Source organism: Ursus arctos, unplaced genomic scaffold, assembly GCF_023065955.2.
Source record: "Ursus arctos isolate Adak ecotype North America unplaced genomic scaffold, UrsArc2.0 scaffold_19, whole genome shotgun sequence".
NCBI classification, from domain to species: domain Eukaryota; kingdom Metazoa; phylum Chordata; class Mammalia; order Carnivora; family Ursidae; genus Ursus; species Ursus arctos.
Window position 1 is genome coordinate 48,391,566 of NW_026622863.1, and position 26,526 is coordinate 48,418,091.

The 26,526-nt window shown below is 52.1% G+C and overlaps 1 protein-coding gene across 1 annotated transcript in view; it reads right to left on the reverse strand.

Moving 5' to 3' along the window:
- Positions 1–3,936: 3,936 nt before the first annotated feature.
- The window catches only part of NOVA2 (NOVA alternative splicing regulator 2), a 28,307-nt gene continuing 5,717 nt past the window's right edge, over positions 3,937–26,526 (reverse strand). The window contains exons 2-4 of the mRNA XM_026482014.4: positions 23,479–23,622; positions 18,184–18,350; positions 3,937–9,635 (exon numbers count right to left, since the gene is read on the reverse strand). Coding sequence (XP_026337799.1) covers positions 8,553–9,635; positions 18,184–18,350; positions 23,479–23,622 — 1,394 coding nt within the window. The 3' untranslated portion in view covers positions 3,937–8,552. The remainder of the gene's footprint in view (positions 9,636–18,183; positions 18,351–23,478; positions 23,623–26,526) is intronic.

The following is a 26,526-nucleotide window of genomic DNA, read 5'->3' on the forward strand; positions in this document are numbered from 1 at the left end:
CTCACTGGCCATACTGAGTTTTTATTTGCTACACCTGGCCACCCAATCGCCATCTCTGTCTTGTTTCTGCCTCTTTTTTGTCTCCTCTTTGTGCTTGTTTTTCCCTCTGTCCCAGTCCACCTCTACCTTCTCTGTTCTCTCCAGATAACCTTGGTCTGATGTGCGATGGCCTCTCAGAGCCACTCCTGAGTTCCCCACGCCCCCACCTAGGCCCCCTCTTCCCTCCATCCTCCCATCCCAGCCCCGTCTCTAGGGCCATCTCCCTCCTCCAGGCAACTCCTCCTTCTTCTTTCTTCATCTCTCTTCTCATCGAGGCCCCCCCACCCCTGAAACCCACCCCTGGCCCCACCAGAAGAGAAAGTTTGGAGGCTTTGAGGGAGTTAGGAATCCCCCATTACTCACCTGCATCCCGGCCTCATCTCCTTTCCTTTCCACCTCCTGGGTCAGACAGGTCAGAGAGTTTCCCAAAGTCACACAGCAGAATAGAGACCAAACTCCACCCTCTCCCCCAAATCCCTTCTAAGTTCCCAGCTTCCTGGTGGAAAACTCCTCTAACTTTGTCAGAAAATGGCCTGGCTTGGCAATATTTCTGAACCGCAGGCAAAACTTGAGGGCCCGCAGGCCAGGACCAGAGATGCCTGTGGTGCGAGGAATGGTAGACTTTTGAGCATCTACTACGTGCTAAGAGTTGGGGATATGGCTTTCGGGCTGGCAACATGGGAACAGTGACTTGTCGTGGCTGTTGCCATGTCCCTAGGCCTGAGAACATAGGAGGTGCTCAATAAATGTCTTTTGAACGAACAAATGAATGAATGAATGAGTGAATGAATGAAAAAACACACCCCAAGCAGTTGAGGACCCTTCTCCATGTCTGCTACTCTCTTCATTCCCATCACTGTCTCTTTCTCACTTTGTCCCTGGTCTGTTTCCTTCCTCCCCTCCCCCCTCTCTCGGTTTCTGTCCCTCCCCAGAGTCATTTTATTGTTAATTTTCAGTCAGGGGGTCTCTACAGTGACCACCACGTGCTGAGCATCTCTTCTGAGTCAGGCACTGATGGGGTGAGGCGCTTGTGGAATCCTTCTGGAATATTCCAGAAGGTAAGTACAGCTTTGTAGGGTCTTTTTCATATGGGGAGACTGAGACCCAGAGAGAGGAAACGAGGTGCCCTGGTCACACCAGAACTAACACGTCTGGCCTCACCCTAAACCTGTCTCTCCAACTCACCCGTCATTCTGCCTCCTGCTTGGCACAGCATCACCTGCCCAGCCGTCCCTGACATCTCCAAGATGTAAGGGTATTAGTATTAAACACTGACCACAGGGGTTGCAAACTTAAATGTGTCCGGGGGCTGGGCATGTAACACAAGAGTATTGCAGGGTCAGGGGGCACAGAGGCTGCCTGCCTTGGCTGATGAGAAGTGCCTGGCCCCCTCCAGCCAGTTAGGACCACTCAGAGATGCCACATCTGATTTCTCAAGAGGGTCTTGCAACCCACATTTCCAGAAGTCTCCCGAGGTTTAAATGCTGGCACCAAATTCACACAAAACGCTGTTTAGGTCAAACGAGATTATGTGTGCCCCAGATAGGCCTGCCGGCCGATGGTTTGCAACCTCTGAATTGTTTTTAGTCCCAAAGGAGAATTTCCAGATTCCAGTAGAATATATGCTTCATGATGGCAGAGATTTGGGGGTCTGTTGTTAACGGCTTTATCTCCAGCACCCAGAAAGGTGCCTTACACACTATACGCGCTCACTAATTTTTCTGAAGCGGATGGTGTATTGAATCCTAGCATCGACCATAGAAATAATGTTAAAAACATCTCCTTTTTATACACAGGGAGATGGAGGCTCTGAGGGGCAAAATCCCAGGGTTCCAGAGCAGCGCTCTGGATCTCACCCGACTCCAAAACCGTAACCCTAGGCTATCCTGACCCGACTTGGGGTTGTGCGTTTGCAATGCTGTGAGTGTGGGTGTGGGTCCAGGGACGCGTTTGTGGGACTGTGGTGCCGAGTATATGTGGTGGCGATGGTGGCATCGACCCTCCTGATTGGCCACTGACGCCCCCGAAGCTGAACCCGGACACTTGCTTCCCTCGGACACATTTGCCCTGGGCGCTCACCCAGTCCAGAGAGAATAATCCACCCCTCCCCTCCTTCCCCCTCCTGGGCCCATCCTCAGGGGTCCCCCCACCCCCTCCCCTAGATCCCCAAGAGCCCAGAGGGAAAGGGGGGAAAGAATTTAGGATGAGGGTGGAGGTGCGGAGAGGAGGGAGAGGGAAGGGGATGGGTTAAGAAGGAGTGTGTGATGTCAAGCAAAAAAGACAACATTAGACACAGATGCTGAGATGGCGTTTATCGCGGCAAAAAAAGGTGAAGTCGCCGAGGGAGGGGGGGAGGGGTGTGGTGGGGGCCGGGGTGGGGGCCATGGAAGCTAATACATGGTGCACTAGGTCACACGACGGACACTGGGGGTGGGTGGGTGGGGGTGGGCGTGGCCCAGGCATGGCAATGTGGGGGGGAGAGGAGAGGGCAGCGGGCCCCAGCCAGGAGCTTCTGGAGGTGGTGGGGTGGGGGGTGGGGTGGGGGTGGGCGGCGTCTCTGGTCGCAGAGGATGGAAGGAATCAGTTAGAGGGGGTTGAATGGAGGCACGGGAGGCATGGCCACATGGCGGATGGTCTGGGCCCAAGAAATGGAGTGTAGGGGTGGGACAGCAGGCAGCGGGCCAGCTCTGGGCTTGGGGCGTTAATCTAAGGACTGGGGACACCCAAGGGACCTTACGGGTCCTCCAATCTTCCCATTTCCAAGAGAGAGAACAAGCCTGGGGAGAGGCAAGCTTAAGGTCCCAATAAGGATTTAGGGGTCAGTTGTCCAAAGATAGTCACCCCCTCACCCCCACTCTCCTACCCTGTCTGTCCCAAACAGAGAAAGGGGGAAGAGAGATTCTAACTCCACCATGATCTCATCGAGGCTCCTCAGGGAACCCGGAGGGTGAACCCATTTCATAGATGGGGACAACTGAGCCATTCCTGTCAGACTACACCTTTCCATGCCTCTCTCCCACCTCCCTCCAAGGGGATCGCGTCCCTCTAGGAGTAATACTGATATCTTGAAATCCTCAGCACTGGGGGCAGGGGAGAGGACACACCTTGGGATTCTCCCAAATGTAACCGGGATGTGGGCCATGCCTCCAGTGGCCTGAGATGCCAACACAAAGAAAAAAAAATGACTCCCCACGTCCCCTGGCTCAAACCCAGTACAAAAGTGACTATTTACAATGAAGGGGTGGGGAGTGGGGGGGGGCACAGAAAGGAGTGGGGCCAGAGTGAGCCCTCCACTGGCAGGAGGCCACGCCCCTGGCCCCGCCTTTGAAAGGGACAAAGCCAAACAGCTGAGATATTTATAAAGGTCACTCTCCCCAGCGCGGGGAGGACCCTAGAGGTGAGGGATAGGGTAGGGCATGGGATGGGGTGCGGGTGGGGAGGCATGGGCGGTGGGAGGAGATGGAGGAAAGGTAGCTACTGCCCCTCGCCTCCCCCCTCCCCCTCGCCGGACACACAGTTTTCCGTGGGATGAACACAGAAAGGGTTAATCAAAAAGAGTTCGATGAGCGAGTCTGACGGTCGAGTGGGGCGGGCTGGAGCAATGAGGCCGCAGGTCCCGGTGGCCGGTGGTGATGGAGTCACTTAGAAGATGAGAGGTTGGTGGTTTTGGGGGGGCGGGTAGGGAGGAGGAAAGGTGTGGGGGAGGGGGATTAGGCGGTCCCCCCCAATTATCTCTGGGAGACAAGAGTGTCCTGGACTGGCTGAGAAGGGGTTAAAAACTAGCAGCCCCCCCAACCCCCCCCCCCCAGACGTTCCCCATCTCCCTCCCTGCCACCCACCAATCCCCAACGCGACTGGCAGAGGGCACTGAGACGGACCTTACACACACCTGCAGCGGCGCCACGGAGACAAGCCCCTCCACCACGGCGTCCAGACAGCTGACTGCAGTGGCGAGGGATCGGATAGCAGGGCTGGGTGTCGCGACTCCACGAGAGCCGTAAACTTGTGTCCCCGGCCCTCAGGGCCCCACCTTGGGCATCGCGATCCCGTTCTCCCCGTCGTGACATCCGGTTCAGGCTTTCGCGACAGCCGGCCTCGGAGTTCCAAGTCGGCGGGGGCAGGTGCGTGGCAAACAGCGCGAAGGCCTGCCTGGCTGTCGCGAGAGGTGTGCACCCAGTCAGCAGCCTGGACGCCCAAATTGCCACCCTCGTCGCCACTCTTAGTTAATACTTCTTCCACCGCTCAGCGCATCACGACCTCACATCCTCGTCTTGCAACAGCAATAATCAATGCAGGGGGATCCTCTCACTTTCCGAACAGTAGGCCACCAATCAGAAACAAAATAAGGAGGGCGTGGGATGGAGGAATAGGCAAGAGAAACAGAAAGGGGATATCGAGGGACTTGGGGTTAAGAAGGGGGAGAAGAAATACCACTCAGAGAAAAGTGCTACCGTATTCTTCCAAGTATAGGTCCCCAACCGTCTATAAGTCGACTCTTACTGAACTCTGCTTGGGGTACCCATAATAATCTCCACCTACAAGTCCAGGGCAGGCATTAGGGCAGATAAAGATGGCACGATCTTCACCTTCTGATCCCCTAATAATTATTGCAGTGAAGACTCCTTGCCCATGGAGAGATGGTTGGGACAGGGCAGAAGGTGGCTGGGGCAGGTTGGCTCAGAGCCCCCTGAGACGGGGGATGAAGGAGGTGAATTTGGCACATCGAACCCCTTCTTCTCATAAGTGCTTTGAGGTCCTTCTCTGGAATCCAGGTGGCACCGTCCCTGGGGCCAGGAGAAGAGGGGCCGAACTTGTCTTCCCCCCCTCCCCAATTTCTACAGATTTGCCTGAAGGAGGCAAGTGGGGTTCTCCCCAGCTGGTGGAATTTGGGGCATCCAAAGGTTAGGGATTAGTTGAAGGGGAGTTTTTTTCTGTCTTTTTTTTTTTTTTCTTACAAAGATTCTAAGAAAAACTCAGGGTGGGAGGGGTGAGGAAGGGGGACCCATTTTAGTTAAGTGTCCACAGACTTTTTCAATGCCTCTTAGGGGCCTCCCCAGAGAGAGGTGGTCCCATTTCCTCCCCTCTATCTGAGGTTCCCTCCCCCCCAGAGCGGCTCAGTTCCAAGGAAGTTTGGCACTTTTTTTAATCAATGGGAAGGTGGGGGAGGAGAGAGAGTTAAGGGGGTGAGAAGAGGGGAAAAGACAGACAAAGATAGAGACAGGACAGGTAACAATGGGAGCCACAAGAGAGAAAGTAGAAAGCCATAGGGAGCCCAAGAAAGAAAAAGAGAGAAAGAGAGAGAGAGGGAGACTCTGGAGGAAGATGTTGGGAGCTGGAGGGCAAATGGGAAAGAACGGGGAGACAATTCAATGCAGCAAACACTTATTAAGCACCTACTGGGTGCTGAAGAGCAGGTGCAAGGAGGCCACTCAGAGTCTCTGAGATCTGACTGGCTAACAGGGAAGGGGGGGAAAGAGGCGGTGTGTTTTTCAATGATCCCCATCCCTGACCCCACATCTATGTCCCCTCTGGACATACTGCAGCACAAAAGATTGAGGTCAGAATGCAGAAGAGACTTTCATGGGATGGGGAAGATGGTAGAGTGGGTTTCCTAGGGTAAAAATGGGGAAAGGTATGTGGCTCTCCACTCACCAGCCTGGTGAGTGAACTAGCTCACTGAGCTAGCAAACTACCTTTCAGATAGCCCTGGCTGGTGGGGTAGGGGGTCCCCGAGAAATGTGAATAGGGAGGGGGTTGTCACACAGATACCCCAAGGGAACACTTTTCGGGAGGCCCAGCCTCCAGAGACGTGTCTGTGTGAGAGGAGTACTGGGTCCTGCTGATGGGGACCCAGACTCCCATGAAAGGGGCTATAGAAAGCATCTGACAAACCAGGGCAGCTGAGGATGCAAATGATATGCAAATGAGTGCTTTCAAATCCCACCTCCCCACTCCCAGACAGTGTTTTACCTCTCCCTGGCTCCTTCCACTCCTCATGGGGGCCTGGGGGGCTGTAGGGGGGATATTCCAGCTAGACACTGCAATGCCCACCGTGGGTGGAGATACTGTGAAATACCATAGGGTCTTCTGAGAGGCAGAGGGGAGCAGTGGCCCACAGGGCCACCTCCACCTCTAACTCCAAGAGGCCCCCCCCCCTGCAGAAGATATGTACAAAGTTACATCAAGAATTGTTTTGGCACTCGAATCTCCATCTGGGTTCAGTCTGGAGATTAGGGGTGGGGGCAGCAGCGATGGGAGATGGGGGATGGGGAAATGGGGCCTGCCCCCCACCCTAGAGATGAAGAGGGCATGGAAAAAGTCACCCTAGTGCCCAAGCTACAGCCTCCCATCAGGTGGAAGGGCCGGGGTGGGAAATTCAGTGCAAGGTACCTTGAAGGCTATTGCTTTCTAGGGATTTTCACATTTTAATTTGGGGGTGGCTCTCTAGCGAGGGGCAGGGGTCTCCCAGGCTTTGGGGGTGGGAATTGTCTCTGGCTTTTCTTCTCTCCCTTTGTGGGAGAGAGACGAGGAGGCCTAATTCCCCCAAAGCCATGGAGTAGAGAAGGGTCTGGAAGACCTAGGAGGGGGACAAATGGGGGAGAGGGTAGGCATGGGGTGCCCCTCCCCCAGAGATGCTGATGATGGAACCAGGGCACCTGGGGGCCCTGCTTTGGGTTGGAGAAAGTGGAGGTGGTCTCCAAGGGGGAAGGGGAGATGGATGAGGGTAGAGGTGGGTCTCAGCTATCCTAAGTCCATAGGGTTGTCAGGCCCTGAAATCTCAGCCTGCCAACAAGGCCTTAGAGCTGACCACAGTCGCAGTGCTCAGGGAGCCACTCCCAAACCAACTCTCAGGGCTGCCTGGCTTGGCAGACTCCATCAGAACATTCTAGCTCCTCAGGGCCCACGGCGAGAGCACCAAAGCATTCTGACCCCTCCAGTACTACCAAAGTACTCCAGCTTGCTGAAAACCACAAGCCAACCTAATCTATTAGAGCACACGAAGCATTCAGGCTCAAAGGGACCCTACCGTGGCTCACTGAACTCGACACTGGGTCATGATGGCCTGACAGAGCCACCGCACGTTTGGCTCACCAGACTCAATGGAACAAAGCCACGCAGACACAAGCATGCACACAAAAGGCGGGGGTGGGAATGGGGTCTTTAACAGTTTTCACTAGCTCCACCTCCCACCCCTCCCTGCCAGGTGAGTTCACAGACTTGGTGTATTTGGATAGAGATGACCCTGACAATACTGGGTCTTTTTCCTTCGAGTCCTCCAGATATGATCCAAGTCCCACCCCTTATTCTCCTCCTAGGCAGACCCCCAGGCCAGGACCCACCAAAGAGGGGTGCAGGTGGAGAAGGAGTGTCAGTGACTGGCCATGGCCCAATTCAGGAAGTGCATGCTCCATCCCAATGACGTCACAGGAAATAACCCGGAGATACCACAGGAAGTACATGCCCCCACGATGTCGCTGAAGTAACCTTCGAGGAAGGCCCATTGAGACATCGTAGGAAGTGCCTATCTGTCCTGTCATCACAGGAAGTGACCTCTGGGGAGCTACTTCCCGTGACATCATAAGGAGTGTCAGCGGCACCCCAGAAAGTACTTAACTCAGTGACATCCCGACAGGGACCTTCACTCCCATTACTCTAGGTAAAACCATAGAAGATGCCACGGGAAGTTGTCGAAGCCTCTCACAAGAGTCTTGCGCGTAGGACTGGACCAATCCCAGAGCTGGCCTCATTCCCAGCAGCACTGCACCCCCTCCCCCTATACGACCTGACAACAAAACAGTGAACAGTCCCACCTAGGAGGGGCAACTCCAAGGGCGGGTAGAGTCGCTGAGAAAATCTGGGAACTCTGGGGTCCCTGCTCCAAATACCCCATTTCAACTCAGACCCCTCTGCTACCTCTACTCCCATCCCTTCTCTCAGATCTGGAACTGACAGCAGAAGTGGGGTGTTGTTTGGGGGAGGCCCCTCATTCTAGGTGGCCCAGAGGCTCCCTCCCCTCCTCCCATATGGAAACAAAAACTTACAAAGGGGGAAAAATCCTTACCAAAAAAAAAGAAAGTAAAAAAGAAAAGAAAAATGAAAAAAAAGGGAAAAAAAGAGAAGAAAAGAAAAAAGGAAAAAGAAAAAAAAAAAGGAGGGAAAGAAAGAGAAAATAACGCTTTGTTTTCTATTAAAATCAACAAAATGCAATATATACAGATATCACACAGACCCGGGCCCTGGGAGGAGGGGCCGGCCCAGTCAAGCGTAGGGAGGAAGGAAGAAGGGGTCAGTTCAGAGCTGGGGAGGGAGCTTCTGGGCCCCATCCCCAGCCATCGCTCAATCCTGCCTATGACTACCAGAAGGGGGGGGGTGCAGTCAGGCCTACCCCAGCCCCATCCCACAGGGAGCAGGACTACACCCGAGCTGAGGTCAGGAGTTGGGGTGGGGGGAGGGGAGGAGAAGGAAGAGGAGGAGAGGGGCCGGGAGGAGGGTGGGAGCACACACCACAGGCCTCATCCCACTTTCTGGGGGTTTGAGGCCCTCACTCCCTGCTCGTAGGTGACCCGCTGGCTGATGAGGTATTGAGCGGCTTGCGTGGCCGCAGGGCTGCCCGTGATGGTGACCCGCCGGTTCCGCGTGCCAGGCAGGAACTCCCCCTTCTTGGAGATCTGGATGCGCGCGCCTGTCAGCTCCTGGTACTCCACCAACGTCTTGCCCCCTTTGCCCAGGATGGCCCCCACCAGGTTCTCAGGCACCGCAATCTCCACCAGCTCCTTGGCACTCTCAGCTGCCAACTTCTCTGCCGTCAGGAAGCCCCCGGCGGCCCCGGCTGCAGCTGCGGCGGCCACCAGCGGGCCACCCCCGCCGCCCGCCCCGCCGCCCGCCCCGGCCCCGAGGTAGCCGTTGGCTGCTGCGGCCAAGGCGAAGGACCCCAGGGCTCCGGGGGGCGGGGGCGGAGGCGGGGCGGCCCCTCCGGCTGGCCCGGCCCCGGCCTCCCCCGCGTAGGACGCCAGGAGGTTGGCGGCGGCCGCAGCGGCGGGGTTGGCACCAGCGGCCACGGCGGCCAGGACCCCGGAGGCCGCGGCCGAGTTGAGGCCCAGGCCGAGGGAGTTGGTGTTGTAGCCGTAACTGGCCAGCGTGTTAAGCGCCGTGCTGATGGCCAGCAGGTCGGTGCCAGAGAAGGCCGGCAGGGCGGCCGGAAAGGCGCCCACGCCCGCCAGCCCCGCGGGGCCCAGCAGACCGGAGGCGGCCGCGGCCGAGGCAGCGGCAGCGGCGGGCAGCACATCGGCCGGGCTGGCGTACGGTGAGCCGGTGGGGTTGGAGTTGGCCACGGGGCCAGCCACGTTGGCGTAGCTGATGTTGAGGCAGCTGCTGCTCTGGGGGTCTTCCTGTACCTTCTGCACGATGGCGCTCACGGCCTTGTGCACCTGCTCTGGTTCGCCGCTGACTGTCACCACACGCTCCTGAAGGTTGATGCCCTCTGGCTTCTGCGACAGCTGCACCCAGGCACCCGACTGTTCCATCACGGCTTTCACTGTGGCGCCGCCCTTGCCGATGATGAGGCCCGCGGTGCTGTTGGGGACGATCAGCTTGGCCTGCATGTGGGGCGAGAGGGAGGGTCTTTAGGATGGTGGGTGGGGACCGAACAGTAGCATTAGGCTAGGGCTTGCCGTCTTAATTCGCCCCCGCTCTCACGTGTCCCAAATCAGGCCCGCTGTGCCCCTTGATAGACGCGGGTATGGTCGGACTGCTTGTTAAAATAGTGAAATTCGGGGCGCCTGGGTGGCACAGCGGTTAAGCGTCTGCCTTCGGCTAGGGGCGTGATCCCAGCGTTCTGGGATGGAGCCCCACATCAGGCTCCTCCACTGGGAGCCTGCTTCTTCCTCTCCCACTCCCCCTGCTTGTGTTCCCTCTCTCGCTGGCTGTCTCTATCTCTGTCGAATAAATAAATAAAATCTTTAAAAAAAAATAAATAAAATAGTGAAATTCTTCCACATTGGTTGGTTAAAAAAAAAAAAAGAGCTAGTACTCCACGTCCTCTCAGTAGGCTCTCAGCCACCTTGTCCCATACGCCTGGAACCCCCAGGGCCTCCCTTTCATCCAGCACCTTAAAGGCTTAATGGCTGACCCAGTAGGTGCCCTCCAGGACAGCGGGTGCTCCCAGCTTACATTGGTGCTCACGCCTTCTAGATCATTAAAGACTCTGACTCCCAGCCCCAGAAAAGGGGTCATTAAGTCTCACTTGACAAAGGAGCCACTTGAGGCCTGGGAGATGAAGGGGCTTGCCCCAAGGTTACCCAGAGTGCCGAGGAGCTGCAATCCAGCTCCATCGTGTTTCCCCTCCTGGGGCAAGGTCACTGCACTTAACCTCTTTTTGTTATGCCCCCCCCGCCCCCCCCATTCAGATGTTGAAGTCCTAAGCCTCCCCAGTACCTCATGATATGACTGTATTTGGAGAGGGTCTTTAAAGAGGCAACGAAGTTTAAGTGAGGTTATTGGGGTGGGCCCTAATCCAATATGACTGGTGTCCTTATAGGAAGAAGAGATTAGGACACAGGCACACACAGAGGAATGACGGTGTGAGAATGCAGGGGACGACCATCTCCAAGCCCAGGAGAGAGGCCTCGGAAGAAACCAACCCTGCCCCAGATCTCAGACTTCTAGCCTCCGGAACTGTGAGAAAATGGATTTCTGTTGCTTAGGCCACCTGGTCTGCGGTACGCTGTTAGGGCCCCCAAGCAATCGAATGCACTTGTCCTATCTGTAAAATGAAGATAGAAAACCTTACATCTCAGGAGGCAGGGAGGCAATTGGGCACTTAAATACAGAGGACCCCTTCTCGGGTCCAGAAAGGCCCATCCTTTGCCGCTGCAAATCCTATCCATCTTAATTCTGGGGGTGGCGGAGGGGGAGATTTCAAAACCAAAATTCTCTCCTTTCACATACCCAAGGATACTTCTACCGTAAGTTCCTCTTGCTCAATCCTTCCCACGTCCTCTCAGACCAGTGGGTTCCACCCCTGAAGCCCCTGACTCTCCTCTTCGCCCCCTGAGCCAGACCCCAGAGGTGTTTGGGAAATCTGTGGGAGCGCTTTTGGTTGTCATGAGACTTGGGGGGTGCAGATGCCGGCATGCAGTGGGCAGGTCCTTGGATGTTTACACCCCACAACCTGAGACTCAGTTCTTTACAACCGTCTGGGTCCCGTATGGCTTTTGAGTGACTCCCCGGACATTCATGTTGGTGAAAAGCCTGTTTATAAACCTCAGAGCCGAGACCTGAACCCCACGATCCATAAGATCTGCTGAAATTTCCAGGGATGCGACTAACTGGCCAATGAAGGGAAGATTGTACTTTGTTTTGTTCTGAACTTTACCCAGAGTGGTTCATCACTTAAAAAAACCATGGGGGCGCCTGGGTGGCACAGCAGTTAAGCGTCTGCCTTCGGCTCAGGGCGTGATCCCGGCGTTCTGGGATCGAGCCCCACATCAGGCTCCTCCGCTGGGAGCCTGCTTCTTCCTCTCCCACTCCCCCTGCTTGTGTTCCCTCTCTCGCTGGCTGTCTCTATCTCTGTCGAATAAATAAATAAAATCTTTAAAAAAAAAAACCATGACAACAGTAGTAATGCCACGTGTCTTATTTACATCTCCGATGTGACACCCTGGATCCTGTGTTTGTCTCTGTCTCTCTCAGGCTATGTTAGGTGTGAGCGGCTGACTCGTTCCTTAGTTCTACTGTAGTGATCTGTAACATTTATCTACGAAAATGCATCTCGTTTTATACCACATCACTCCCTTATGTAAAAGAGTTTTACGGGAGAAAGAAAATGTACATACGTACAGTGGAATATTCCTTGGCAATCAATTTAAATGAACAAAGCACTGATCCAGGTTACAACATGGGTGAAGCTAGAAAACACGCTGTGTGAATGAAGCCAGACACAAAAGACCACGTATTGTAGGATTCCATTTATACGGATGTTTAGAACAGGGAAATCTATAGAGACAGAAAGTAGATTAGTGGTGGCTTAGGGCTGGGGGGTGGTGCTGAGCTGTGGGGATTGAGGAGTGATAGCGAAGGGGATCAAGATTTCTTTCTGAGGAGATGAAATGTTCTAAAATTGATTGTGGGCCTGGATGCACAATTCTGAATATAATAAAAGCTTGGAACTGCATGCTTTCAATAGGTGAATTATATGTGTGTGAATTAGCATCTCGATAAAACTTTAAAATCTTACAGATTTCGGGGGCGCCTGGGTGGCACAGCGGTTAAGTGTCTGCCTTCGGCTCAGGGCGTGATCCCGGCGTTATGGGATCGAGCCCCACATCAGGCTCCTCGGCTATGAGCCTGCTTCTTCCTCTCCCACTCCCCCTGCTTGTGTTCCCTCTCTCGCTGGCTGTCTCTATCTCTATCAAATAAATAAAATCTTAAAAAAAAAAATCTTACAGATTTCGATAGGTAATATATCTACATGATATGCTTTTCCATGTACTGAAATGAGTATGTGTGTGTGTGTATGTGTCATTTCAGAGGTAAGCGGGCTGGGAAAATATTTGTGGGGGAAAGAGGACACGGGGTTTGACAAGGCTGAGAACCACTGCTCTACTTGCTCTGTTCGTTGTTGATCTGCCTTCAACTTTTCCCTCCTTCCCTCTTGCTGACTCGATGGCAGGCAGACTAGACTCCCTGCTGTTCCTCCAAGTCCCAAGCTTGGTCCGGACTCAGGGCCTTTGCACCTGCTATGCCCTCACTTAGAATGCTCCTTCCCAGAAAAGGAGGCTCACCTCTCTCATCGTTCAGGTCTTTGCACAAGTGCACCTCCTCAGAGAGGCCTTATTTGCTTATTTTATGTCCCTAGCACAGAGACCTCCAGACTTGTACCCAACTGCTAGCTTCACATCTCTAGAACGATGTCGAATGGACACCTCAAACTTAAAATGCAAAGTGGAACTCCTCATCTGCTCAAATGTGTTTCTACCAGGGTCTTCCTCATTCCAGTACATGGAAAATGCACCCTTTCACTTCTCAGGCTCAACACTAGGAGTCCTCTCTTTCCCTCCCACTCAACATCCGATCAGCAATTCTATTGCCTCTACCTTCAAAATGTATAGTAGACAGGGTGCCTGGCTGGCTCAGTCAGCGGAGTGTGTGACTCTTGATCTCGGGGTTGTAAGTTCGAGCCCCATGTTGGGTGTAGGGATTACTTTAAAAAAATAAAATCTTAAGAAATATATATATAGTAGACTATTCTAGATTAAAAGAGACTAATGAGGTATAACAACCCAATGCGATGCATGAATATTGACTGAATCTTGGATAGAAAAATACTTTATAGACATAGAAGATATTTTGGGACAATGTGAATATGAACTCTTTATTGACTAATGGCATGGAATTGGTGTTAATTTTTGTAGGTGTGATAACAGTAACGTAACAATATAGGACACGTCCTTAGTCTTGGGAGAGGCATGCTGAAGAACTTGGGGGTGAGGAGTCATGAGGTTTATACTTATTTTCAAATGGATCAGGACTCTTTCCCCCCCTTTTTTCTGCTTTATTTTTCATCATAGCACTTTTCACTCTCTCACATTTACTTACTCACTTGCTTGTTTTTCGGTTTCCCCGTGAAAGAATGTAAGATCCACAAGGGTAGAGATTTCTGTCTGTACTGTTTACTGCTGGGTTCTTGGTGCCTAGGGGAATGCCTGGTATGCATTCAGCAAAGAGCGTGTGAATGAATGGATGGATGGAAGAAGGAACGGTGATGTGCCCACAGGACCAAGCAGGAATGGGACTGCATGGAGGTGACCTGGTTATCTCACCTGGTGGTGGTGGTGGTGTGAGTGTGCGGAGGTGGGGAAGTAGGGTGCTGTGCATTTGCCTACACAAACTCAGCCTGCTCTGAGTTTTCTAGATTAATTGGACATTCTGATTTATAAAATGGGAGGCACTTTAGTTTTTATCTATTGGCTACCTCTTCAAAAGGTCTACGAACTACTGGAATTACTGTGTAGTAGCCAGACCACTAGTTTGCAGTCTGTCCATACGAATCCCTGAAAAGTTGCCTTGGACTCTGGAGACACTTGCTCACTTGCCCAGGTTCGAAATCCTGGCTCCACCATTAATGCTGGGCAAGGGACCTAACCTCTTTGAGACTCAGTTTTCTCATCTATAAAATGGGGATATCAGGGGTGCCTGAATGGCTCAGTGGTTAAACGTCTGCCTTTGGCTCAGGGCGTGATCCCGCTGTCCTGGGATCGAGCCCCGCTTCGGGCCCCCTGCTCCACTGGGAGCCTGCTTCTTCCTTTCCCACTCCCCCCGCTTGTGTTCCCTCTCTTGCTGGCTGTCTCTCTCTCTGTCAAATAAATAAATAACATCTTTAAAAAAAATAAAAATAAAATGGGGATATCCATCTCTCCTCCACAGAATTATTGTGAAGCCGAACTGAGATCATTCATGAAATGATGAGCTTGATTCAGGGGCTAGTGCCCCTTAGTTATGTTTCTGCTTGGCCCTTACGGGCATATCATCATCCATTTATTCAAACAAGCGACATTTGCTGAGCACCTACGATGTGCTAAGCATAGGGTGCCATGGGAGGGTACAGGTCATATGTGCTCCTAGTAGATACTCAAGAAATGGTTGTCGTCATTGTCACCCGAATGGGCAGACCTGGATTTAAATCTCACATCTGTGGTACAGGTGCTTTGCAAAGTAGTCTGATGGTTCTTCAAGCAGTTAGACATATCATCTGACCCAATTCCATCCCTAGGTATATAGTCCAAAGAACTGAAAACCATACCCACACATATGTTCATAGCAGCATTCTTCATAATAGCTCAGAAGAAAGAGCCCAGATGACTATCAACTGATGGCCAAAGTGTGGTATATCCGTAATATTATTTGGCCATAAAAAGGAATGAAGTTTTGATATATGTTACGATATGGATTAATCTTGAAAGCAGTTTGCTAAGGGAAAGAAGCCAGACACAAAAGGCCATGTATTATGTCATTCAATTTATATAAAACATCCAGAATAGGCAAATCCATAAACACCAAAAGTAGGTTAGTGGTTGGGACAGGGAGGGGGAGCCGGGAGAATGGACAGTGACTGCCAAAGCGTAATATGGGGCTTCTTTTTGGACTGGCGAAAACGTTTTGGAATTACATTAGGTGATCGATGCATGACTTTGTGAATATACTAAACACCACTAAATGGTATACTTTAAAATGGTGAACTGTACAACACGTGAATTATATCTCAATTTATATATGCAAAAAAAAAATCATCAGAAAAAAAGTCCAAGTCAAGAGGATAGAACAGAATATATGAAACCAGACCTAAGAGTCAAGAGGTATTTAGTATGATACAGCATTTCAGAGGGAAAAAGGAAGGATGAAGTAACTGTTCACCAAGAAATGGTAAGAGCAAATGCCTTCACCTTTCTGCACCTTGTTTCCTCTCCTCCAACACGGATGTAACCACAGCTACTCCATACAACCATTGGGAATAGTGAATGACTAGAGTGCCTGGCACATGGGAAGCCCTCAGCAAATGGTTAACTGTCTTCATGATAGGCCCAGGTGGTAGACCCACAGCATCTTAGAAACATCACAGGTGCAGTTTCATAGAATCCTGGAGTGCCAGGATGTCAGTCAGAACAGTGGAGTCTTAGAATAATGTACGTCGAGAATCTTGAAATCACAGAGCCATAGAATTGTAGGAGTTTTAGGGCCCAAAAGACCTCAGAGCACATCTCTCCCCATGATTTGCAAGTCTGTGGAGATTTTCAAATAGTCATAATATAATAATAATTATACAGCTAACAGTGCTTCCATTTGCCAGACACTTTGGTAAACACTTTCATATAGTCACTACCCTACAAGAAGAGGCAGGCACTATTATTATCGCATTTTATGGCTTGGAAAACAGAGGCAAGAGAGGTTAAGTAACTTGCTCAAGGTCACACAGACAGTGAGTAATAGAGCCAGGATCTGATCCCAGTCCGGAATCTCTGTTCAGATTCCCAAGGCTTCACCCCAGAAATTCGGATTCAGTGGCTCTGGGCTGGGACCCAGGAATCTGCATTCTAAGCTGCCTATATGATTCAGATACCAGCCAGGGCTGAGAACCACCAGTCTAGCCCAGAGGTGGCAAACTGGTGGTCCTCAGGCCACAGGCAGCCCACAGCCACATAGTGGTTTTAAGACAGAGCCAACCTTTGAAAATCAGTTGATTTCACATGTTTCTGGCTTCTTCTGAAAATTTTGTAAGATGTGGCAACACTTTGTCTACATTCCCAAAGGGCAAGATTTGAGTCGCATTATATCTCTCTGATGAGGCCAGAGTCCTCAATTCTTTATGTTCCCTTGCTGAATCTTGGAGGCATTTCAATTTATAATCCCTGATTTGGCCCAGCTTCCACACTGTAAAGAAAGGAAACTGAGGCTTACAGAAGGGAAAGGAACCCAGAGTAACACAGCAAGTCCAATGTAGAAAGAGAGTAGACCTGTTTTCTTACTTAAAAATCCCATAATAATATAAGCAGCTAACATTTTTTTAGAACTTTCTATGAATTAGGCATACAGGCTAAGCGCTTTTTCAACATCAGTGAACACTGATCACTGCCCTTAAGTAGGTATCATAATGAATCTCATTTTGCAGATGAGAAAAATGAGGCATGGAGAAATCAAGTCACTTGTTCAAGGTCGCACAGGTAAAGAAGAGTTATCAGAGTAAGATTCAACTCATCATCTGACTCCAGAGCCTGAGCCTTTAGCCATTATCTCTTTCATTCTTTAGAGCCCCCTAAGTAATAAATAAGGAGAGGAAAAATCCTGGTTCTATAAACTTTTGATTCCACTATCTCAGAGTTCCTGTGGATTAGGGGGTAGGGTGAAAGGATCGGGTGCAGATGGTGCTGACCCCATCTTCCCTGAAACACGTGCAAACCCTTCATGAACTCTGAGCTCTTTGTGGCCGTGACCAAGGCAGAGGGAAGAGGCAATATCCTTGCCACCGTGTAAACGGTGTGGCCTGCTGGTGGGAAGGGATTCGGGAGAGACCTGGCAGAGCCGCTTCAGCACCAAGGACAGCAGCCGCGCTCCAAGCCCCGAGCCCCAAGTCTTTTTTGGGAATGATCCGCTTGGCAGCATTCTTCCAGGGCTTTCCGCCCACCGTATCCCCAGGAATTTGGGGGAACTCAGGTCGGTGGTTTCTCCCATCTCAGAGTAACAAGAATTCCCAAGAATTCCAGATTCCTTTTACCGAGGGTCTCTCTCTCTCTCTCGTCTTTGCTTCTAGGCAGACCCTAAGGAGCCCTCACAAGTGGCCTGTCCTCCTGCCAGGGGCTCTCGCCCCTCTGCATCGTGTGTGCAAGTACATGGGAGTGGGGAAGGGGAGAGAACACGGGGAGTGTACGCAGTTCCCCTCCCCTCCGCCTCCTACCCATCCAGGGCCAAGCCAGGGGCTTTGCAGCAAGCCCACCTGCCCGCGAGCACCGTGGTCATGGCAACCAGAGAGGCCGGAGTAGTGATTGGTCCGCTCCGTACCAAGCCCCTACGCCACCGCTTCCCCGTAACTGAGGCAACCAAGCGGCGCTGTCCTCCTCCTTCCATCCCTCCTAGAGAGGCCTGTGTAGGAGAGGGACCTGCCCCCTCCCTCGCTAGCAAAACACCATTTCTTCAAAATGGTGGCTATCCCATACAATAATTAATGGAGAGAGGGAGTATGAGGCCATTTCTAAACTCTTCTGGATGTGGATGGGCTGTCAATGAAGTCACTTCCGGTGAGAACCGGAAGTGGGAGGCAGGTTGCTCTAGGAGACGACGGGATGAGGTGGAAGGAAGAAGAAGGTCTAGAGAATCCCAAGAAGTTGGGATAAGATGGGAGGGGGGCGTAGAGGGTGGTCCAGGGCAAAGTCTCCCAGACCTTCACTCTCTCTCTGCATGAAGCCCACTCTAAGAGGTTTGGAGTCCCTAGGCTGACTCCCTAATAATACGACTAACTACTACCACGTATTTGATTGGCAAACGTCTTATCGGCCTTATCCCATTCAACTCCCACAGTAATCCAGTGATATGGGAGAAGTGTCTTCTCCCGAACCTCACCGGCTTTACAGAAACCCAGTCTTTGCCCCTGCTGACCTGCTTGGCTCTGTCAGGGTTCATCGTGGTTTGGGGTTGAAGGATGTTGACCACCTCAGGCTTGGTCATTGCTTGTGGGATTTCTCGGACCTTCTCAGCAATAAAGCTGTGCACAGCATTCAAGGCCTCTGCTGTGCCCTGTACCAGGCATACTCGTTCTGTGGTTCCTGTTGAGCAAGGGAGAGAGAGGGCACCCTCATCACACAGGAATGGGAAGATTCCTGGGAGACGGGCCCCATTTAATGGAAAGAGAAAACCTAGATCCAAAAAGTGGACCTGACTGGGCCCAGGTCACATGGTAAGCCTGGGGAGCTGGCATGGGCTCCCAGGCCATGGTGGGTAGCTGGGAAAGTGAGTGGAATGCCTGTTTTATAATCTGCACTTCGTGTCCCTCCCCCAAAACAACCCCAGGGGATGGAAGAATGATACTTAAGCGCTTTGCGATGCCCACAGCAGCCCTGGGCAGGGGAGACTGGGCTCAGCTGCCTCTTCCCAGTCCTTGCCGGCTCCCGGTTGCCCTGGCAACCATTCACTCACTCCCCCCCCACCCCCAGAAGCCGGGAGCTCAGGCCTGCAACGGTTGCCACAGTAACTGGAACCCCCTTATCGGTCTGGATGGCCGGGTCCTCAGCCCACCCCCAGGGGGACGAGGGACGAAGCCCCGTTGCCGTGGCAACCTCTGAAAGCCTGCAGCGAAGGCCTCTGGGCTTTTGGAGAGGATGGGGAAGGGCTGGGGGATGGGGAAGACAGAAGAGAGGCCAGAGTGCCCGCCTGGACCCACCAGATGGAGGGCTGAAGGGTGGGGGAGGGCACGGGTGTGGACAGGGGAGAGCAGAGGCAACTTGTGGAAGGGTAGGGACTCAGGGATGGAGAAAGGAGGGTGGGGTGGATGCCTTTGCTGGAGATTGTCTAGATTTTGGCTATGGTTTTAACCTAAGCATCCTTACTGTGTGTGTGTGTGTGTGTGTGTGTGTGTGTGTGTGTGTGTATACTAAAGGTAGGGAGGCAGTGGGGTGAAAAGAAGCCAACTCTGGGTGATGTTGGGATATATGTGTGTGGGACAGAGGCTCTGGGGGACACTCTGACCAGTGTGAATACATCTGTGAGACTGTTTGGGTGAGTCATGTGTGTGTGTGTGTGTGTGTGTGTGTGTATGCACGCGTTTCCATGCATGTGTATACCTGGGCAGGACTGGCTAAATTATCTTTATTTGCATATGTGCATAAGAGAAAGCCTGGGAGAGACTGAGATGTCAACAGACAACATGACACAGTGAATCCAGTAAAGATTGTGCAATCTTGCACACGGGAAAGACTTTGGGTGTCACTGTGATGTTCAAGGTTATGTATGTACTGTTTGTGAGACCAAGCTGCTTGTACAGGAGAGTTTGATAGAAAGAAACAAAGAGACCCATGAAGCAGCACTGGGGCTGTATAATGAATGAATATCACTTTGAGACCGGATGTCAGCGTGAGTGTTGGCAGAAAAGAGACAACCAGACACCTTTTGGTGTTCAAAAGACGGTTTGGATGACTGGTGTGTGGTATGTGTGTATATGTGCGTGAGTCTGTGTGTAGGAGACAGACAGACAGACAAGACTCTATCACTGGTGTGTGTCAATGTGAGAAAGAGAGAGGGAGACCGACAGGCAGACTCAAGGGTCAGCATGACAGGAGGACTGATGTGTGTGTGTGTGTGTGTGTGTGTGTGTGTGTGTCTGGGTGTATGCGTTACAGCCAGACAAAGACGGCTCTACCGTGACCGGCTGGTGTGACAGTGTGCATGCCTGGCTGAGCTGCACGTGTTTGGTGTGTGGAGTGGGTGTCTGTGTCTCTCTCTGGGTGGGACTCTGCCTGCAGGGACCAGTTAGCTCCCTGGGTCTGTAAAAGGTCTTGAGTGTGTGCCAGGCTCCATGTGCCTGAGTGTCTGGGACATTTGGGGGTAAGGGTCCAGTCTCCTGTGGGCATTCTACCACAGCATAGTGGTGCCACTACCTTGACCCCTCTCTGGCCATCTCAGCCTGGTGGGCCAGTCTCGCCATGTGTCCGAGTGTCACTGTCTTGGGGGCACTTGGGTGGTTGACATCCTCCATCTCCTCTGGGTCACTGTTCCTCACTGATTCCCCCCGACCCCAGAACAATGGACTGGTCTGAGCCAAGGGTGAGTCAGCGTGCAGGCTGCCTCCGTCTGGGTGTAAATAGGAAAGGGTGTGGGTCAGGGTGGGAACTGGGGGGGGGGCGGGGTGGCCCTAGGGAGAGTCTGGCTGGAGTGGCTCCGCTCTCCATTTCTGCGAGGCTCCCTTCCAGCTCTAGGAGTCTGGGATTTCCCACCCTTTGTAGTTCTCTAGTGGGGTCCACGAGGGCTTTGGGGGGCTTGCTTAGTCCCTGAAAGAGTGTCCAATAATGACAGCTGGTGCTTACAAAATACCAAGTGTTAGGCACTATTCTAAGCACTTTGAATATATTTGTGCACTTAATGTAGGAGGTAGGCAATATTATTATTCTCGATTTACTGCTAAGGACACAGAAAAGGTTTGGGATCTGTCTGAGTTCACTCAGACAGTAATGAAAGTTCCTGGATTCACACCCAGGTGTCTGGCTTCAGAGTCTGGACTTCTAACCCCGGAGCCACCCTGTGCTCAATTTGGGGGGTAGAAACTCTTGTGTGTGCTTGTGTGTGTGTTGGGAGACAACTTCATTTTTGCTATTGTATTTTTGATCGTAAAAAAGAGTATGTATGGATTTATTAAGTAGTCACTTAAGATTTTGTACTTTAAAGCAATATATGATAAATCAATAAATTTTTTTTAAAAAGTGTGTGTCTGTACTTTTCTTTGGGGGACAGAGCTTCAGGCAGATGCTCAAAGTCAGAAGGAGTTTGGAATCACTACGGTGTCGGAGTGAATGTATGGAAGTCTGTGTGCGTGGCTTTGGGCAGATGCCTTCTTCTTTCTGGGTCTCAGTTTCTCCACGAATGATATGGAAGGATAGAGTCTGGAACTTGGCTTTTCCTGTGCCAAGGAGGGGGCACCCTTTGTGCTCTGCCCCTCTCTTGGGGTTAAGGGTCGGGTAGGTTTTTGTTTCACGCAGTAGACACAAGTGCAGTGTGAGTGCACGTGTGTGTCCATCTGTCTGTGTGTCTCTCCATTGTCATTTCTCATCTGTTCTGTATGTTTCAGTCACAGTGAACAAACTCCCCCTCCAGCCTTTGAACATGCAAGTTCATCTTCCTGGAGTACTCTTCCCTGCTTTTATCTAGCTCACTCTTACTTATTGTTCCGGGCCCCTCCTCCAGGAAGCCCTCCCTGACCTTTCCAGGCTGGGTCAGGTGCCCCGTCTGGGCTGCCACCATCCTCTGGGCTTCCCCTTCCTAGCCCTGACCACGCTGGATCATTGCTGGTGTTCAGCCTGTCTTCCCTACTGGGCTGTGAGATCTGTGAGGGAAAGTGGGGGATATGTCAATCACTGCTATGTGCTCATCTCTGTCCACAGAACAGGTGCTCAGAGAACGTAGGTTGAATAAATGAATGAAAGGGTGTTAGCCAGGAGCAGAGGAAAATATGCTCTTCCTTTCAAGCAGTAGCACCTTCATTTCTTGTGTTCCTGTGGGTCCTGGGAAGTCCTAGGAGCAGGACTAGGATGTAGGGGGCCATGTCCCGCATCTCTGAGGTGGCACAAGCCATATGATCTGGAAATTCCACGTCAGCAGTGGGGAGGGGGCGCCGGACACATGTCCTGGGGCTGGAGAGAAATGCTGGCTCACGTTGCTTGTTTGAACAGTATTTGACCCAAGAAAGCCAATGACTGTCCCATCCTCTGGGTTCTCAGCTGCCTGGCCTGTGGGGTGTGTCACTGAGTTGGGCGGAGATGATGTGTCTCATGTCACAGAATGTGATCCAGGCTTAAGGAACCAAGTGTCCTCGGATAAATGCCCCAAGCAGAGGTCTTATTCGTATCTTATGGCCTAGGGGTCATATGGGGGAAACTGGGCCAGGGTGGAAGAGGAAAGCGAGGTGGGGGGTGTGCCTGGTTCCCTGGACAGTTCTCTAAACCTCTTGCCAAAGCTGCTTAGTGAGATGGGAGGCAGGGCAGGTGGAGGGAGGAGGGAGAGAGAGGGAGAATATGAATGTGTCCTGACCCTGAGCTCCAGCTCTGGTGTTTGACCTAAAAAATCCAAGGGGATTAAGGATGAACTAGAATCAGCTCTGGACCAAAGATGCGATTCTGGGGGCCTTCTCTGGGGGACATCCCTAGATGTCCAAGCTCAGGCACTGGTCTTGGGAGGGGGAGATGGAGGGGGTGACAGATAACGCAGGGGGGCAGTAGAGGGAGTGGAGGGGCCTTGGAAATGTTGTGGTTGTGGGGAGAGAGCAAGCTGGAGGAGAGGCAGAAAAGGGGTTGGGTTTGGAGGAAGGAAAGAAAAAGCACGTGAGGGCTGAGACCGGGAAGGAAACATGAATGGAGAGGTGGGTGAGTAGAGTCAGGAAGAAATGAGGGGCAATCCAACAGATCATTGAGGGGGTGCTACTGAATATTGGTTGAGTGGATGACTGACCACAGAGAGTTAAGGAGCAAGAGAAAGAAAAACGTGAGACTATAAGAGGTGGAGGGAAGGCAAAGATGGGGCGGGGGGGGGGAGACAAGAAGGGGGTAAGAGGGAGGAGGAAAAGCAGAGAAGGACAGGACAGATGGATAGGGACGAGGGGTGGGGACATCCAAACAGAATCAGAGAGTTAGAAGCATCAAGAAGAGCAGGAGGAGCCAGAGAGAGGCGGATGGGAACAGAGACTCAGGGAACAAGAGATGAAAAAGTCAGAAACAGAATGAGAGAGACATAGGAAGAACGACAGAGAAAACCAGCGAGACTCAAACTGGGCAGGATGGGGTAACAGAGAAATTCAAACGGCAAGAGTGGGGGGAAAGAAGTATGTGTGGGGGAGTATGCAACACGGCTGGCGGGCCCCCCAACCCCAAGGGACACCCTGACACCTGCCTCCCTGCCCACCCCCCTCCAGCAACTCCAACTGACCCAAAGGGGCAGGTGTGTGGGAAGGGGCACATCTGCCAGCACATCATGCAAATGAGCTCATGAATATGCAGCAGACCCATTGTCTTGCCCTGCCCCCACCCCCATCTGCTCAGGCCTGGCCCCTGGGGCTGAGGGCAGCTCTGTCCCCTTAGGAGGAGGGGAGGCCCCCCATCACTATCACTGCCCCAAGGGCAGCTCTTCTCCCTTATCCAGGGCCCAGGTGGGAGGGGCAGGAGGCCAAGGGCAGAGTCCTGGGCCAGGGCTCACCCGGATAGAAGTCTTTGGACTTAGAGAGCTTGATGGTGGCTCCTGTCTCCTTCTGCAGCTGCACGATGGTCTGCCCGCCCTTGCCAATGATGGAGCCTGCCGCGTAGCTGGGTATCAGCACCTTCAGGAAGTATTCTCCTTCCTCTGCAGGGGCACACGGGGAGGGGAGGTAAGGGAGGCAGGGGAAGGGGTCTCCACCTTCGGCATGGTGTGGGCATAGGAAACCACTGGCATCACAGGAACATACAGGAGCAATGGCCATGAGAATAGCAGCAGGGAGAATAATACAAATAATGATCTTCATTCATTCACTCGCTCATTCATTCATTCATTCCACGAATAGTTACTGAGCACCTGCTACCACACGCTTGGCACTGTTTTAGTGAAACAGCCGTGAGGAAAACAGACAAACTCCCTGATTTCACAGGCAAATGAGGCAAATAAGGCCGAGAGAGTTTCAGTGATTCAGCCAAGAGCTCACACAGCTACATTCTTCTAGAGGGGGGGAGACAGACAGTATGTTTTATGTTGGATGGTGGTCAGCACCAGGAAAACAAAAAGGGGCAGGAGAAGGGAAGGGGGGTTGTAGGAGCTGCAGTGTTAGATCCAGTGGCCAGGAAAGCCCTCCCCAAGAATGTGGCATTCTTTGTTTAAAAACACTTGTACAGAACCTAGCATACACTAGACTCTGTTCCAAGTACTACACAAATACTAGTTCTTTTCATTTTCACACTGATGCTATGAAAGAAGTACTTTGTAACCTGGCTTTAGAGTCCAGGCTCTGGACCCTTATAACTGATTGTTTCCAGGCTGTGGAGGTGGGAATGGAACCATGAGGATCTGTGGGATAGCAAGTGCAAAGGCCCTGGGGTGGGATTGTGCCTGAGTTGTGCGAGGGAAGGTGAGGTAGCCCATGTAGCTGGGGCTGAGGAAGAGAGGTGGAGAGTGGAAGGGGATGCGGGCTGAGAGAGGTGGTGGTAGTCACATTGAGGTCTTTGGTTTTTACTCCAAGTGAGATGGGAACCAGGGGAACCAGAGATGGCTCTGGAGCAGAGGAGGGGTGGGATCTGACTTAGGTTTCCAGAAGATCCCTCTGATGTTCATGAGGCAGGAGGTGGTGGCAGGCTGACTTGTGGAACCATCGAGGGGGGGTGAGGAGGGATCCAGAGGAGAATATCCAGAGATGTTCTTAGCACTTAATATGGACCCCGTCCTGTGCTGAGTGCTTTGCAAGTTTGACCTCAACCATTCCCTACAACTCCCCATGAGGGGGGTATAATGAGCTCCATTTTTACGTAGGAGGAAACTGAGGCACGGAGGCGGTGAAGGCACCAGCCCAAGGTCAGCTGCCCAAGGGCACCAAGAAATTCACTGGTTTGAGATTCCAATGCAATTCTGCTTCACTCTTGGCTTTCACTTAGCACCTTCCGATGCTGGTGGCTGAAGACCAGTGCACTCAAGGACAGTCTCCAAGACCTAGGAGTGGTGAGGTGGTGCCACTGGTCACTTGTGGGACTCTGCCATTCTTTGTTAGGGACCAATTTTCTTGGTCCTGTGTAAAGCGCTTTGTTAATGCACTCAAGGCTCATGCCTCACCTCTCCCACCTTCTAACCCAACTGTTGCCCCTAAGTTCTCATAGGGTAGAAATTCAAATTCTGGAGCCTTCTCAGTATAAGAGCCTCTGTGATTTGGCCCTGAACTTCTTTCTAGTTTCACGTCCTCATCTTCCTCTATGTGCATCAGACATACTTCCTCTTTGTTCCTTAAACGTTCCCTCGTCCCGCGCACCTCAGGGCCTTTGCACATTCCTTTTGCTTGGAACTCCCCTCCCCCAGTGAATTCCTCTTGTCCTTCAGGTCCCCACTCAAATGATGCTTCTTATTGGAAGCTTTCCTTGAACCCTGAGGAGGAGATGGATCCCCTTCTGTTTGTTTCATGCCTTCAGAACAATGTATCACAGAAGTGCCCAGCACACAGTAGGCATGCAATAAACACTGGGGAAAGGAAGGGAGGAGCCAGGCCACTCTGCTTCCAAAGCTTAAGTCTTAAAACATCCCCCAGTGGTTTAAAAAAATTTTTTTTCTTTTAAGCAAAGGAAACCTATTTTCAATGTCTCACATGAAACTCCAACACACAGAGCAGATAAAAGAGAAACTGTTCTGGTAAAAGCGGGGGCAGGGCGGGGGGCCGGGAGCCCTGCCCATATCTGCCTGATCCCTTAAGATTGAAGGTTCCAGGCTCCCTGATGTGTTAAGATGGGGGTACAGGGCCAAGGAGCTGGATGTGGCTTCGCAGGCATGGGGAGGGGGTCCAGGATGAAGGGGTTGCCCTGAGCCCAAGGCAATCCACTTAAACTTGCCTCATCAGACCATTAAACCTATTAGGTAATTAGCCCCCCAGAGTGCCTTCCCATCAATCATTCTGACCCCCCTGAATTCACTTTCTTCCCTGGGCTCACAGAGGCAGCCTCTTGCCTTGCCCACTGCCCGCCCCTAAACCTGTCACAGAGGTGGGGGACCAGTCCTCCATCCCTGAAAGCCTCCGAAAGATGGGGAGGACATTCTCACAAAGGACTCCATCCTCTTTTTCCTTCTTTGACTTCCATCCCCATTTTCTCTCCAGCCAGGGCCTCTTCCCCAACTTCCTTCTTGAAGGTAGAAGGTATTCATCTACTCTGAAGAAAACTGGGTACATCCCCCACCCCATTTTCTGTGCCCTCTGCCTTCCCCTTCCCCAGGAATCTCTGTATACAACAGCAGAAACAGCCTTAGACTGAGTGTGAATTTTGTCCCTGATGGGCTGCGGGGCCTTGGGCAAACCACCTCACCTCGTGGGGCCTCAGTATTCTCATTGGTAAAACGGGGATGTGATAGTATTAGCTCATAGGGCTACGGTAATTAATCAAGTGATAAACCATAAAGTACTTAGGATGGTCCCGGGCACCTGGAGCACTTGAGAAATGTTAGCTCTCATTACCCCCACCATCATCATGACTATTACCAATGTCAGAAATACAAGCAAACTTCTTCCCACAGCGTCTGGCCCAG